Here is a 15,179-nt window from a genome sequence, read left to right on the forward strand (position 1 = left end):
AAAGAGTCTCAATAACAAAGCGACCCCCCCGAGTGGCTGCTGACCTCCGGCGCTAACCTCGGCGACCCCCCGACGCCCCTCCCCCAGACAGCCCCGAGACTTGGCCAAATCCTGGGGCTCGGGATGCGGAGGCAACCTGGAGCTTGGGCCAGACAACAGTTCTTTCAACCACAGCTGTCAACATTCTTCGGCATGGTGGCCAATCCTCGCGGTTGATCTCTCCTTATCAGAACTCGTCGCTTTCTTGGTCGTTGGGTTGGCGTTCTAGGCATTGAGATATATATGCCGCAGCAATCTCCTGGCCGATTACTCCCCAGCAGCAGCGGCGAGCCTACGAGCTAGCAACAGTATCGACACGATACCTCATCTCATCATCATGGCGGATATCGCAAAGGATAATCTCACCCACGTGGAGGATATCGAGGATGGAGGCGCTACGGCCCCAAAGCACAAGGTTATGGGCACCGTGAAGCTCACGGAGGGGAAGGTCGTGTATATCCCTACCCCGACTGCGGATCCTCAGGGTAAGCATCTATTTTACCTACCTAGCCGATTTACTTACTGACATGAACTGTGTAGATCCACTGAATATGCCCATCTGGCAGAAATGGATTGTTTTGGTTATTATCTCTATCTGTGCGTTCCTCACTGAAGAAAGGAATGGGGGAAAGCAATGCTAATTTTGCAGTTTCTACGCTCGGTCTGGCCCTAGTTAGTGGTTTCGGAGGGCTGCTCGGGTTCTTCATTCCAGGGTATGAGGCGGAGGGGAAGGGGTATAGCGATATCACGCATTTGATGACCTATCCAACTCTGTTCATGTACGAAAGTCCAACCAACTCATTCTTTTTCGGCTTGAGGGGAACTACACTGACTTTACTGGCTGACTATAGGGGAATCGGAAACCTCATCGGCATGCCCCTCGCCATCGGCGTAGGCCGCCGCATCGTCCTGCTCGGCTCAACAGTCGTCCTCGTCGTAGGCGCCATCCTCTGTGCCGTGCAGGAGAACTACGACTGGCACCTGTGGGCACGTAATGTTGTTGGTTTAGCTGCCGGTCAAAGCGAGGCGCTTGTGCCGATGATTACTCAGGTGAGTGTGCACACCATCTCCCCCCTCGCAGTCGAATAGCCGGCGTACTGATACAATATCAGGAAATCTTCTTCCTCCACGAACGCAGTAAAGCCCTCATGGGCCAGCAGGCTATCCAAGTTAGCCTCACAGCCGTCTGGGTGCTCTTCGCAGGCGAGATCGCAAATGCGATTACACCGCAGTGGTGGTATGGCCTCGGCGCGGCGCTTGCAGGTGCTCAGCTCCTATTGGCATTTTTCTTTCTCCCTGAGACGAAGTATGAGCGGTCTCTGGCATCATATCAGGAGTCAGACGCCGGTGACAGCACCGAAACAGATACCGCGTCCCAGATCAAGAATACTGCTGGGGAGACGGCAGTATGCACCGAGCGCCCCCCATTAGATCTCAACCGCTACGCGCCTCGAACGTGGAAATCCGACATGCGATTGTGGGTTGGCAAGCCGGACTGGGTCAAAGTCTGGGAGGTTTTCCGCGTCCGTCCTGTCCAACCCTTCTTCATATCACGATTCGTTGTTCCACAAGCTAACACACATTCTCCTGACAGCAAACCTTTGAACTTCTCCTCTTCCCCAACGTCCTCTGGGCCCTCCTCCTGAACGGCCTAACAATCGGCACCAACATCGCAATCGGCACAACCTACGCAAACATAATCCACGCGCCACCCTACAACTGGCCCAACAAATCCGCCTCCTACCTAAACTGCGGGCAGATCGTCGTCGCCCTGCTCGCCCTCCCGCTCCTCGGCCACGGCTCCGACTACATCGCGAAATACATGGCGAAACGCAACAACGGCCTCCACGAACCCGAGACTCGAATTATCTCCTTAATCTTCCCGATCATCGTCGGCACCTTCACGGCAATCCTCTACGGGCAGGCAGCGGCACATCCAGAAGAGTACCACTGGTTCATATACGCGTGGGCGGTCGCAGCGTATTATTTCTGTTTCGTCGGTGCGAATATCGTCGCGATTACGTATTTGTTGGATTCCTATCCCGCGAGGGCGGGGCCGCTGCTGGTGATTATTTGTGCGTTCCGCGGGATTATTTCGTTTGGGACGAGTTATGGGACGGCACCGTTTGTCGAGCGGCATGGGTATGATGGGGCTTTTGGGACCTTTGGGGCGCTGACGGCCATGTTGGGGGTTTTGGGTGTGCCGGTGTTTTTTTGGGGGAAGAGGATTCGGGGCGTTACGGGGAGGTGGGCGAGAGGGGATGTTGTTTCTTGATTCCCCCAGGGGGTGTTATCTGATTGTGATCCTGCTTTGGATTCTGTAGGATATCAGGGTGGACAGTGGACAGACGGGGTGGGTAAGTTGAGATGAGAGGGGATTCGGACGCTAGCCCTAAGTACGGGTATGATTGCTGAAGTGGACAGGGGTAGGGGTGTATTTAGCCTGATATCTAGTGATCGACACGCGGTCTCGCGTCATGCTGCTGTTGTACTTGTTTCCCCGCATTCTGGCCTGTCGGGAGACTCACTGATATTGTGTGCTCTTGACTGTGATTTAGCACTCATAGGACGGGATAAGGACTTGGGTGAAGATGTATGAAATCGGGCTCATCAAGACAAAACATGGTGGTGATATTTGCCCGCTTCCAGATCTTTCAACACCCCTCTTCAAATGCAGCTCCCGCATTCAATGACGGCACCAAGCCTAATTTTGCATGAATCTAGATTAAACCGGGGGAGATTCTCCGTGGAAATCGTTTCCCCGCAATCTTCACCGAATGTTCAGGCTATAAGTACTGCCATCCGAGACCCTTCCTGTACAGCCTTTCTCCATACCCAATCATCACCCCACCATGAGGTTTACAATACCCTCTACCCTGTGCTCGCTCCTAGCACTAGCAATCCCAACCATCACCTCCCCTTCCCCGCTAACAACATACACAAACCCCCTCCTACCCGGCTGGCACTCCGACCCCTCCTGCATCTACGTCTCCACCCTGGAATCCTTCTTCTGCGTAACATCCACCTTCATCGCCTACCCCGGCCTCCCGCTCTACACCAGCAAAGACCTCCAATCCTGGTCCCTCGCCAGCAACATCTTCAACCGGCCATCCCAAATCCCAGACCTCGCAAACACAACAAACCAGCAAGGCGGCATCTACGCCCCGACCCTCCGCTACAAAGACGGCACCTTCTACCTCATCGTCTCGAACCTTGGGCCCACCGTCACAGGCCTCCTCTTCACCTCCACAGACCCCTACAATGACAACTCCTGGTCCGACCCGCTCGTCTTCGACGTCTTCGGCATAGACCCGGATATCTTCTTCGACACTGATGGGAAAGCCTACGTGAGTTCTGCAGATAATAACATGATCCACCACTACTCTCTCGATCTCGGTACCGGTGAAATTGGGCCTGTAAGCTATCTCTGGAATGGCACGGGCGGCGCATACCCCGAGGGTCCACACATCTACTTCAAAGATTCCTTCTACTACCTCCTCATCGCGGAAGGCGGGACTGAAACGAACCACGCGGTCACAATGGCGAGGTCGAAATCACGCACAGGACCGTGGGAAATCGCGCCGCATAACCCGGTCTTGAGTAACCGCAACACGACTGAGTATTTCCAGACAGTCGGACACGCGGATCTATTCCAGGATGGCAGTGGACATTGGTGGGCTGTTGCGCTTTCGACGCGCTCGGGGCCAGAATGGGAGCGGTATCCGATGGGGAGGGAGACGGTTCTCACGCCTGTGACCTGGGAGGAGGGTGAATGGCCTGTTTTCACACCTGTGAGGGGCGTGACACAGGGGCCTTTGCCAGAGGCGCATCCGGTGAGGAATCCGACTGATAGGCCGGAGCATCTGACTTTCCCTCCCGGGTCCAGTATTCCGCAGCATCTGATGTATTGGCGGTTTCCGGATGAGAAGAGTTTTGTTGTTTCGCCGAGGGGACACCCGAATACGTTGAGGGTGGCACCGTCGGATTTTGGGCCGAGTTATGATCCTAAGGCCACGACGGGGCCGGTTTCGCTTGTTGCGAGAAGACAGACGGATACGTTGTTTGAGTTTAGTGTTGAGGTTGAGATTGAGCTGGATGTTAAGAGTGGCTCTGCACATGTGGAGGCCGGGGTTAGTGTGTTTCTGACGCAGGAGCAGCATATTGCTTTGAGTATTGTTGGGTCGCATGGAAGGGGTTCTGGGGTGGTTCAGTTGAAGACGACGGGGCGTGGGAATTTTGATGGGCCGTTGAGGAATGTTACGAAGGAGATACCTAGGGAGTGGAGGGGGGAGAAAGTGAGATTGACGGTTGAGGCAAAAGACGATGAAGAGTATAGGTTCTCGGTGAGTCTGGCGTCGAGGCCGAGCAGAAAGGTGTTTGTTGGGGCAGTGGACTCCAGGGTTGTTTCGGGGGATACGGGGCGGTTTACCGGTATGTACTTCACGCAGTTGGTCGATTTCCATTCACTTCCGACCTACTTGGGAGATGCTAATGGCGGATCTAGGTACGTTGGTCGGCGTGTATGCCTCGCGAGGTGGCCGTCCGGCGCCATCGACCAGCCGTGGTGGAAAGGGCGACAAAGGGGGTGATTTTGCGTACTTCAGTAACTGGCGCTACAAGGGTCTCGGGCAGAAGATCGATCACGATCTGATTGTGCCTAGCTATTAGGCAGTGCAGCTGACGATATATATCGGGTCAGGCTTAGCAAAGAGCATGACCAATTCCATCGCAATTGCTTTTTCCAACCTTATCGCTAGTTGGATTGTCAATGTGTCCGGTCAATAGAAAAGGAACCATCAAGCGCCATTTGCGAGAATTAATGAGGCGATCATCGGTCGATCCCCCGTATTTATTCGCTTTCCATCCCTGCTTGGGAGAGATCCACCTTGCGTCATCACCCATAACTCCCTCTTCTCTTTCCTTTCTTTCAGCTTCTTCATTTATTTAACTCCATCTTTAATCTCCTCCCCAGAGACTAAACAAATCCTATTGAATCATCAGACCTGCAATTGAACAACGGCCATGAAACCCCTACATCTCACCTCCCTCCTGCTCACCCTCACCATCCCGGCCCTCGCCACGCCCTCCTGCATCCAATCCTGCATAACCAACAACCCAAGCTACTCATGGTGTTCCGGGAACGAATCCGACCGCGCATTGACGGAGTGTGTCTGTCGTGGTCTGGATAGCGGGCCGCTGCTAGAGTGTATGCGGGAATGCTCCCCACAAGATCAGTGGGAGTATGCGAAGGATGTGCCGGAGAATTGTCGCGAGAGAGTGTTCCCGGAGGCTGAAGGGGGTGCAATGATATTATCTGGGAACAGCTGGAGACTGTATGGGGGTTTGGTGTTTACGATTGGGGTTGGGGTTGTTTCGTAGATGGTCGGTATATGTGTCTAGGGATTCGGGAGCTCGCGACTGTTATGCGTGCGTGGGTGAGTACTGTCACCTGCAGGAGCAGTGGATATTCGCTCTTGCTGATGAATTCGTTCAGATACCAAACCTCTACGAGCGACTCCAACAGGTCTCAAATCCTTATTGAACGACAAACTAGCAGTATTATTACTATTATCATTCTGTCGACTCTCTACCTATCTATCCACCCCCTCGACTACCACTTCCGTCTTTCCGCCCGCTACTCTTCTCACTCACTCCAACCATCAAGCAACAATCGCAGTCAACAGCTCATTCCATCGATCCGCCGCCTCCTGTCCCGAAAGCGCACCTACCTCGTCAATCGCCGCCCGACACTGCGCGACAACGGCGGCCGGCGCATTGCACGGGCTCTCAAGCCGGTTACAGATCAGCGCGGCGGGGCTCTGGATCGTCGGCGACTCGCCGAAGGGAAAGTCCGCCTGGTTGTGCGTCGTATAGATGTACTCGTACCCGTTGAATTGGTAGACGATGGTCGGGTCGGAGCAGGTGCCGTAGTCGGGAGTCGGGGGGCTGGGGTCGCCGCCGTCGGTTGGGCCGCAGTCGTCGGCCGTAACGGTTGTGGTGATTGTGTCGGTGACGCTGAGAGTCTCGGTCTCGGTTGTGGTGATTGAGGTCGTCTCTGTGATGACTTGGTGCTCTGTCAGCGTGGTGGTGTCGGTTATGGTGGAGGTTTCGGATTCCGTGATGGTTAGGGTCTCGGTTGAGGTGACGCCGGCCTCGGTGACTGTTTCATCTGCGATTGTTACGGTGGTTGTTGTCGTCGCGGTTGTTGTTGGGCCGGGGGTGGTGATGGTGCTGGTTACAGTTGGTCCGTCGGCGGTTATGGTGGTCATACCGGTGGTTGTTGCGGTGCAGTCGGTCTCTGTCTGGACGAGGGTGACTGTATCCGTGGAGGACGCGACAGCGTCGGTGACAGTTGTTGTCTCAGTGATTGTCGCAGTGTCATCACCATCGTCGGAGCTGGTAGTAGTAATGGTTGTGGTCTCCGTGATTGTCGCAGTGTTATCACCGTCATCAGCCGTGGTAGTTGTGATCGTCGTGGTCTCGGTGATCGTCGCAGTGTCATCACCATCGTCGGAGCTGGTAGTGGTAATGGTTGTGGTCTCCGTGATTGTCGCAGTATTATCACCGTCATCAGCCGTGGTAGTTGTGATCGTCGTGGTCTCGGTGATCGTCGCAGTCGCGATGCCATCCTCGCCTCCCGGGGTGGTGATGGTGATAGTGGTGGTTGCAATGTCGCCACTACGCAGCGAGTTGCGAGTCAGTCCTGGTTTCGAAGTCAAGGATATCCCGCCCCGTCCTTACCAGTCAGTCACGGTGATAGTCGTGTCTCCGTCATTATCCTCATCACCACCCTTGTCATCGTCACTCCCATTACCTCCGATATTTATGTTACCTCCATTCCCTACACCATCTCCAGCTTCATGGCCACCGTGTCCATGCTCGCCCTGCCCACAGTTGTCACACGGCTGAATCCCTGCATGCAGCGGCAAACCGCGAGCGACCTGGCGGAACCCACTCGTCGGGGCGGGCGCAGCTGCAACAGGGAATGCGTGCAGCACAAAGGCAGACACAAGCAAGAAGTCCTTGATAGACGGCATGGCGTACCTGGGGCGTATAGACGAGGAGATTGGAATTTTAGAAAGGCACGTCGCGACAAATCCGAAAGCACAGCCGAAGAAGATTATATAGCACACCTAAGCCGCGTTTCTCAACAAAGACATTGTCCGTTTCCCTCTTAACCCCGAGCTTAGCGCGTCGCAGGAATGTTCCTACAGCGTGAAGAATTCCGAGGGCAGAGATAGGCGTACGCCCTGCCGATCGTGGCATTCCAGCGCTTCGAAGTCAAAAGCCAACTCGCTGGGTTGTGTTCTGTCATTCTTGGGCTTGTATAGGCTTCATTCTATACGAAATGGGTATTGTATTGTAGCCCCTTGTTAGAACTGAGAGGGTTGAAGTTGAGAAAGTTCATCCATACTGCTCGTCCAGCCACAAATCGGATCTCCAATCAACAATAGGCGCGTAGTCCTGCAGATCAGGTGTATAGTTATCTAGGTACTATTGCGCAACCACTTCCACGAAATAGAACCTCGCACCTTCCCAGACCTGGCCTGCGTCTCCTGCCCAGTTTGGCTGCCGCTTGTGCTGGGACATCCTGCGGGTGCGAGAGCGGGTATCCGTTAGCCTGATAGGTCCATATACTAAAGCTGGAGATGAATTGCGCAAAATTCCTATAGTCTCAAGGAGAGGATGGCTGAAGCTGCCGGGTCTGCTTATGTGCATGCACGGTCCGAGATTTGGGGGAAGTGGCCCAAGAACATTGGATTAGTTGGTGTCCTTGGAGGGCAGAGAAGATAAAAACCTTATCTAGGGTATGTCCGCTTGCATTGCTAACTATTAGCATTAGAAGTGGGCGCTCATCTACCTACCAGACTCTGTTGAATCGGGGGAGAGCGTGAGGGATGGATGGGTTTCTTTACCTTACCTGTGTCTTCTGCGACAAGGTGGCAAGCGCAGTCGTGGTCATCACGAGTATCTAATTGCGGTTGGTTACGCCTAACCTAACATGATGGTCTGAAACCTGTCTCGTGAAAGACATAGTATGGACTGTTATTGGTAATTCGGCCATGGAGCTTTCTGTGAAACTCGCAGAGGGTGCGTCTTCACAGTTACACTGGGCACGCCAGGCCAATATTTGCTTGCGCACAGGTTCCATGAAATAAACACTATCCAATTTATGAAGCTCGAATACACCCCTCACGATGGCGCGAGAACCATTTTCCATCTAGCAGTACGAGTTGAGCATTGCACATCCAAAGTCTCTCCGGCCTTGAGTTTGTCGGTATGAAAAGTTAAAACTGTAGGCAAAGAAAGCTTATCAAAAAGGCTCACCTCCGAGAATAGCTCAATCAGCCCTTACCTGGCATTTCCTTGGGTGCAGTTTGGACCTGAGATTCTGGAGCAGCGCACTGGGCCCAAGGCGGGGTCCGCACCCCATGCAGTCGCTGGACCATCAGTATGCTCAGCAGGGGGTATTCATACAGAATGGTGTGAAACTCCCTCTGAGTCTTTAAACTGTCGAGGAGGAATGCTGCGTAGCAGGCGAGGTAGACCAGAAGCTTGTCGCGGCGGTGAAGTTTGCTGAATGCCAGTCTGAAGCATGCGAAGATGGAAGGGAAGTGGTGTTCGATTCCCTCGTGCCACTGCCTTTCGAGCATGTCGGCTATAAGGGCCATGGCGTTTCGTTGTAGGTCATCTACCAAGTACACACTTGCGAAGATATACACGTGCATGTGTGCGACCAGTGCGTTGTTGGCTGTTGTGGGTGTTGGATCAACAGGGGGCGGATTGGTGGACTTCCTTGGGGTTTCCTCTGGGAAGCCCCGGGGCTCTTGCGGAGTCGGACATGGTGCCGCCTGTTGCTGCTTGTTCTCGCTTTCGGCTGTGCTGCCCGAATTCTGTGCCGCGGTCTCCGACCGGCCATCGAGTACCTCTGATGAGTGGTATTGGATTGGTGGTGCTGTATAGAAGCTCGTATATGCCCACTCAATGAACCGGCATAGGGTGTCTTCTGTTGTGTCTTCGAATATATATGTCTTGTTCTTTGCTTCGGAGAAGTTGTTTTCGAAGGCTGCAGTGATGGGTCTTGAGATCGAGGCGACGAGTTTGCTATGAATGCTGAATGTGCGGGGGGAGTCCTTCGCATGAAGCTTGATCGTGTCGGACTCGAGAAACCTAGTAAATGGGTATCAGCAACTAGCTCTAACATGAATTGGGAACAGGAGAGAAAGGTATGAGGGGGTGTACTTCATGTACGGGATGCGGTTGTCTGTGCTCATGGTGGCGGTTACCTCTAGGCCGGGAGCATTGGTTATCTGAGGAAACCCCCGGGGACTGTGCTGTAATATGTCTGAAGCTCACCTGGACCAATGTGCCACGTCATTGCGCTGGTTAAGTGGTTGGTATTGCTCTATCCAAACCTTGTAAGTGGTTGCACCACCCTTGACATTGAGTAAACCCGCAGTCGCGGCCGACAACCCACGAACCCAATGACAATACAATCCAATCTGGCGTAAAGGAAGCACCGCAGCGGTAACGTAAGATCTTAGTGTTCTGGCGGTGGGAAATGTGGGATTGGCCAATTCGTGCTCTCGACAGGGTCTTTTCGGTGCAGTCGCCGAATGGATACTCTGGCCGGGAAGAATATTGGATTATCACCCCAACTGGCTTGCCACTTTGATATGCCCGCTGAAGCTATCTCTTAGAAGTCATACGGTATCTATCGGGCAGCCCTAGGCGCAGAACTCTGCTTGTCCCATGCCGAAGTGCCACTTTCAAGGGGTCGCATGGTCCTTGAGGCCTTCGCTGGACATATCAGAATGATAAGATGGATTCTATGCACCCTGTGAGTTTTTGACAGGCGAATGCGGCGTACTTTTCCAACAGGTTAACCAAGGGTCCTTAGACGGAAGCTTACTAAATGTCCGGAGCACAGCTGGAACCCAAATGGGCTAACCACGGGTATTATCATAACTCCGCAACTCTTTAAGAATCCCTGGGGTGACTAGTTGAGGTAGTAGCCGAAGAGTCTACAGGAAATTTTACTAGGATATATAATCTCACACGGAAGTCGGATATGAATGAGCTTCAGGCCGAGCTCTCCAGCGACAGAAGAATCTTGCATGTTTCGCCGCAGGACCTTATTTGTGTTTGTACACATGGGGTTCTCAAGCTTATTGAAATTAATGATATGGGTATGATTGCCTGCGCCCACTGTGGAAGCGAGTTTCTGGATATCGGCTGTTGATCCCAACCTCGGAAAGCCTGCGTTGGTCCGAGATCCCGGGTATCAGCAGTGGATTATTATCAAAGCCGCCGCGGTAGTGGCTCTGGGAGATTTATTCCTTCCGCGAGGTTTCTACTGCCCCGCAGTCAAAGAAATAGATATTGGCCTAAAGATGATGGCTGATCGCTCACGTCTTTTGCATTGAGGTTGAAACAACCTGGGACCTCTATCGAATTTTCGAGTACACGCGCCGTAAGTTTTGAGAGATGAGCGCTTTAATCGCACCTCTAATGGAGGATACATCAATTGCGGGGTTATCGATGGGAGAATTGCTCCAGGGTCGGTCCCCCGAGCCCGAACTTATTGATATACAGCAAAGCGATGGCGAGTAATAGCCCGGGGCTAAAACGCCACAGCTGTTCAGGAACTATCTGGTTAGTTCCATAGTTATTCTTTACAAAATAGATGTCGGAGAGACTAATCCTTCGGCATGGCAGAGAATTATTGGATATGGAGCACAAAAGGGTGGCGCCTTCGCGCTTATCGCTGGGACTGTTTGCGCAATGGGGTCTGGCGTGGTCGGCATATCCTTTCTGCGAATAGTAAGGTTGTATGCTTACTGGAGCAGGCGTTGCCACTCATGAACATCATATTCGGTTGTTTGGTGGGAGACTTCACGCAGTACTTTATCCCCGGAAGCGGTGTTACCAAGGAGAGATTTCTAGCAGCTGTCGCGAGGAATACGCAAGCATTCGGCCATTCCACGTCTTTCCAGTAGACAATAACTAACGGCAGGTTGTTTATATTGTACCTCTTCCTGCTTAAGTTCGTTCTGACGTATATCTCCACGGTGCGCATCCCCCCTCTCTTAAGGTGAACAGAAAGAGTTATGAAACTGACACCCAGAAGCTGTGTTTCCGCTTTATCGGTCTCAAGGCTTCGAGCGTCTTACGGTTTAAATATATCTGGTCGCTCTTGTCACAACTAGTCAGCAAACTCGATGAAATGCCTCAAGGGACGGTGATAAACGCAATTAGTAACTTTTCGAATATAATCTAGCAGAGTATTTCTGATTGACTGGGGACATTGTTTCAAACGCTGACACTCCTAATCACGGCCTATGCGATCGCGTTTTACTATTCGTGGTTGCTCACTTTGATAGTCAGCTCTGCGATTCTCTTTATCGGGGTCTGCATGTCTATCACGATACTAATCCTCGTTCGCTAGTTACACTCGATCACCGAGGCCGAAGACCGGCATATGTTAATTGCGACCGAAGTTTTCGGCTTAATACGAACGGTGTTCTCGCTTAATGCAGAGGAAGAGCTCACGAAACGATACGCCCACTGGGTAGAAGAGGGAAGGAAACGGGGCTTGAAAATGTTGATGGTAGGCGCAGTGTATCTTGGTCTGATATTCTTTGGCGTATATTGCAGCTTCTCGCTGGCGTTCTGGTACGGGTTGCGGCAGTTGTACTATGGAAGAATTGACAACATCAACACGATCATCACGTAGGATGCGCAATCTCCCTGTCCATTATTGGCTGCTAACGCCGAGAAGTGTTTTTATGTCGGTTTTAATTGCCGTGATGGTAATGGGACAGATCGCTGCACCGCTCCTGGTTATCTTAAAGGCGATCGGCTCGACTGGTTTACTCTTTGATGTGATTAACTTGCCTGAATGTTCAGCAGGAGGGTTGAAGTCTCCCCAGGTGCTGGTCGAGGAGGACATTGTGCTCGAAAACGTGACTTTCGCTTATCTAAGTCGGCCGACAGTGACGGTGCTGCAGAATTTTAATGCGAGGTTTCGGAAAGGTAAAACTACAGCCCTCGTCGGACTATCGGGGTCCGGCAAAAGTACGGTGGTGGCTTTGCTTCAAGGGTGGTATCGGCTCGCGAAAAACACTGAAGGAGGAATTTACCTTGGGGGCCAGAATATTAATCAAGTTGACTATAAGTGGTGGCGGTCACAGGTCGCACTTGTGCAACAGGAACCGTTTCTTTTTAATGACACGATCTATAACAATGTATGCATGGGACTGATAGGTTCGCGATGGGAAGGCATGGCGAACCTCGTAAAGTGGAACTTGGTGGTAGCAGCTTGTAAGGAGGCGTATGCGCACGACTTTATTCAAGCGCTCCCAGCCGTAGGTTCCCTTCTGTTGCTGCTACTTTAACCCACATTGATCATGGCTAGGGATACGACACGGTTGTCGGCGAGCGAGGACTTACGCTTAGTGGTGGACAACGACAGCGACTAGTAATCGCGCGAAGTATAGTTAGCAAGCTATCTGTACTTATCCTGGACGAAGCGACAAGTTCGATTGATGTTCAAAGTGAAAGGATTGTTCAAGCAGCCTTGGAACGGGTAGCGAGGAACTGCACGATAATAGTTATTGCTCATCGGCTGGTAACGATTCGCAAGGCCGACCACATCATTGTCATGCAAAATGGACATAACGTTCAGGAAGGTACACACGCCGACCTTCTTACTCGAGGCGGTCTCTACAAACAGTTTGTTATCGCCTAGAGTATCGAGGTTTCGGAATCGAATTAGCTCCACGGCCAGAGAGAGAACGGAGACGACCAAGAGGCACAGATTGCTAAAAGCAAGAACGATGATAGACGGCCTGCATATAATCTAGTGGTCGTACCTGAGAATTATTCAAATTTTAGTTTCATCAGAGGCGTTTCCGCTGTTCTTAAATCACGCAAACGATATTGGTGGTTGTTCATCGCGGTAATGATATCAGCTCTCGGAGCAGGGGGTAAGCGCATGTGCAGATAGACTAAAGGGATTAGAGCTGATGGTTAGTAGCTGGTTTTTCCATGCAAAGCTGGCTCTTTGCCAAGCTCATCGACAGCTTTCTTTATATAGGGGGGGACCTGCTGGATGCCGCTGATTTTTGGGCTGCTATCTTCTTGGGCCTTGCTGTCAGCATGGGAGCGTGTTATGCGGTCCTTGGGTATTCTGCAAATTCTATATCAATGGCTGGTGTCCGTTGCTGAAAGATAAATTCACGTTTACTGACTTCGATAGTATGTGGGCTCCTGGGCACGAAGAGCCTATTTCACCAACATCCTGCGCAAACCGGTTTCATACTTTGACCGAGAGGATAACGCATCCGGATTAATCGCTTCCTGTTTGTCTGCGGACTGTAGGCAGCTGCAGGACTTCTGTGGTATTCCAAGTGCGTTCCCCATAGTCGCGCTCTTGAGCGTTATTGGTTGCCTATTCATCGCTTTCTATTACGGTTGGAAACTGTTAGCGGTAGGCATTGTAATAATTGCGCCAATTTTAGCACTGGCTGCCTTTCTTCGAGTGCGGCATGAGCTGTCGCTAGAGTCTCTGAACACCGCAGTCTACGCGAATAGCTCAGAATTCATAGGCGAAGCTGTTAAAGAAATCAGGACAGTCAGCTCACTCACGATGGAGGATTATATTCTCTAGCGTTACACGACTCTTCTGAGCGAGCAACAAGGAGCTGCAACGCGCAGGCTTTGGATTTCCGGTTTTATTATTGCATTTTCAGAAAGCATTGAGTTTCTGGCCATGGCGCTTTCGTTCTGGCAAGTCTTGCATTCTGTACGTTACAGAGATTCACTAATAGATTCAGGTATGGAGGGCAGTTGTTGGCTTCTCGGGAGTATAATCCGATCAATTTTTTCGTCGCCTTCATCGCGATTATTCAGGTAGCCGGGTCGGCAGGCATATTCTTTAGCTTCAGTCCTAATATCGCACAGACCCGGGCTGCCATGCATCGTGTCATGCACGATGGCTTCAAGAACCACGCTCCGAACAAGGCAGGTGGTTCGTCTAGTATCCAGAGTCACGTCAGCATGAAGTTCTCAAAGGTCTTCTTCTAGTATCCGACGCGGAGCTTGCCAACACTCCAGGGTCTCAACCTTGATATTAAAGGTGGGGACTTTGTTGCGTTTGTGGGACTCTCTGGTTGTGGAAAGTTGACGCTCATCTCTCTGCTGGAGAGGTTTTATCGGCCTACTAGCGGAAAGATAGAGTTTGGGGGCCATGATATAGACCAGGTAGACGCGTCTGTGTATCGCCGGAATGTGGCTTTAGTAAGTCAGGAGCCCGTACTGTTCCAGGGCACTATTCGAGAAAATCTACTTCTAGGCTTGGCAGTCTCCGAAGGCGCCGATCATCTTTCCATGGTGAAAGAGGCATGTCAACAGGCTGAAATCCACGACGTTATCGTCTCGCTTCCAGATGGGTATGCAACAGATCTCGGGGTAAATGCACAAGTTTCAATGAGTGGCGGCCAGAAACAACGACTCTGCATCGCGCGTGCTTTGCTTCGCCATCCCGCCATCTTGCTACTTGATGAGGCAACGTCTAGCTTGGACTCCGAGTCTGAACGCCTAATTCAACAATCCCTGGAACGACTTGCAGGTCGACGCGATCTGATCATTATTGCGGTCGCACATAGATTGGCGACAGTCCAACAGGCAGATTGCATCTATGTCTTTGGTGACGGTAGTGGGGCAGGGTCCACAATCGTGGAACGGGGATCACATCACGAGCTATTGAAGCTGAAGGGGCGATATTTCCAGATGGTATTCCTATCCAAGGCCCGGGCGTATCCTGACTGACGAGAAAAGTGCCAAGCTCAAGCTCTGGATATGTAGCACCGCAAGCCGTTCATGGTCTCGAGCCGGTTGCACGCATCAGATTGTACCCGGGTAGACGCAACAGCGAACTGAGGTCAGTGATTAAGAAGCTCCTGGCTCACAATAGATTCATCAGCTTTGTTAGCTTAGAGAAGAGGGGTACGAAAATCCAAATATGGGAGTTGTTCACCACGATGATAGCAGAAGCGGGCCATGCAGCTCGAGCCGGCAGCCAGGTCTGGGAATCGCCTGACCTGAATAATCGTAAACAGTTGCGAGGGCGAATGCTC

The 15,179-nt window shown here is 52.0% G+C and overlaps 6 protein-coding genes across 6 annotated transcripts; 5 read left to right on the forward strand and 1 right to left on the reverse strand.

The window, feature by feature from the left end:
* Nucleotides 1-376: 376 nt before the first annotated feature.
* BJY04DRAFT_210646 (major facilitator superfamily domain-containing protein) lies at nt 377-2,314 on the forward strand (the record flags this gene model as incomplete). The annotated part of the gene is made up of 6 exons (XM_073714278.1): nt 377-524; nt 580-636; nt 689-818; nt 891-1,089; nt 1,152-1,562; nt 1,634-2,314. The coding sequence occupies 6 exons, from the start codon at nt 377-379 to the stop codon at nt 2,312-2,314; spliced, it is 1,626 nt and encodes a 541-aa protein (XP_073566153.1).
* A 499-nt stretch (nt 2,315-2,813) lies between these two features.
* Nucleotides 2,814-4,707, forward strand: BJY04DRAFT_231676 (glycosyl hydrolase; the record flags this gene model as incomplete). The annotated part of the gene is made up of 2 exons (XM_073719597.1): nt 2,814-4,470; nt 4,544-4,707. Exons 1-2 carry the CDS (start codon nt 2,892-2,894, stop codon nt 4,705-4,707), a joined length of 1,743 nt encoding a protein of 580 aa, XP_073566154.1. The 5' UTR covers nt 2,814-2,891.
* A 177-nt stretch (nt 4,708-4,884) lies between these two features.
* BJY04DRAFT_142931 (uncharacterized protein) lies at nt 4,885-5,503 on the forward strand. The gene has a single exon (XM_073708715.1). The coding sequence runs from the start codon at nt 5,062-5,064 to the stop codon at nt 5,416-5,418; it is 357 nt and encodes a 118-aa protein (XP_073566155.1). The 5' UTR covers nt 4,885-5,061; the 3' UTR covers nt 5,419-5,503.
* Nucleotides 5,504-6,597: 1,094 nt separating this feature from the next.
* Nucleotides 6,598-7,497, forward strand: BJY04DRAFT_200047 (uncharacterized protein). The gene is made up of 2 exons (XM_073712864.1): nt 6,598-6,717; nt 6,781-7,497. The coding sequence occupies exon 2, from the start codon at nt 6,900-6,902 to the stop codon at nt 7,215-7,217; it is 318 nt and encodes a 105-aa protein (XP_073566156.1). The 5' UTR covers nt 6,598-6,717; nt 6,781-6,899; the 3' UTR covers nt 7,218-7,497.
* Nucleotides 7,498-8,069: 572 nt separating this feature from the next.
* Nucleotides 8,070-9,341, reverse strand: BJY04DRAFT_200052 (BTB/POZ domain-containing protein). The gene is made up of 3 exons (XM_073712865.1): nt 9,283-9,341; nt 8,368-9,210; nt 8,070-8,304 (listed from the first exon to the last, which is right to left on the reverse strand). The coding sequence occupies exons 1-2, from the start codon at nt 9,312-9,314 to the stop codon at nt 8,385-8,387; spliced, it is 858 nt and encodes a 285-aa protein (XP_073566157.1). The 5' UTR covers nt 9,315-9,341; the 3' UTR covers nt 8,070-8,304; nt 8,368-8,384.
* An 852-nt stretch (nt 9,342-10,193) lies between these two features.
* Nucleotides 10,194-14,871, forward strand: BJY04DRAFT_210648 (P-loop containing nucleoside triphosphate hydrolase protein; the record flags this gene model as incomplete). The annotated part of the gene is made up of 15 exons (XM_073714279.1): nt 10,194-10,229; nt 10,678-10,695; nt 10,759-10,839; nt 10,890-11,005; nt 11,057-11,111; nt 11,171-11,297; nt 11,514-11,772; nt 11,822-12,407; nt 12,458-12,778; nt 12,818-13,028; nt 13,079-13,257; nt 13,301-13,675; nt 13,712-13,830; nt 13,878-14,115; nt 14,158-14,871. The coding sequence occupies 15 exons, from the start codon at nt 10,194-10,196 to the stop codon at nt 14,869-14,871; spliced, it is 3,435 nt and encodes a 1,144-aa protein (XP_073566158.1).
* Nucleotides 14,872-15,179: the final 308 nt, after the last annotated feature.

This window comes from Aspergillus karnatakaensis (assembly GCF_047715665.1).
Source record: "Aspergillus karnatakaensis strain CBS 102800 unplaced genomic scaffold BJY04scaffold_68, whole genome shotgun sequence".
Lineage (NCBI taxonomy): Eukaryota > Fungi > Ascomycota > Eurotiomycetes > Eurotiales > Aspergillaceae > Aspergillus > Aspergillus karnatakaensis.

Coding starts and splice junctions, on each gene's coding strand:
- BJY04DRAFT_142931 (XM_073708715.1), top strand. CDS start 5,062: ATGAAACCCCTACATCTCACCTCCCTCCTGCTCACCCTCACCATCCCG.
- BJY04DRAFT_200047 (XM_073712864.1), top strand. CDS start 6,900: ATGGCCACCGTGTCCATGCTCGCCCTGCCCACAGTTGTCACACGGCTG.
- BJY04DRAFT_200052 (XM_073712865.1), bottom strand. CDS start 9,314: ATGAGCACAGACAACCGCATCCCGTACATGAA. Junction 9,211..9,282: donor AACCGCATCCCGTACATGAA/GTACACCCCCTC, acceptor CCCATTTACTAG/GTTTCTCGAGTCCGACACGA.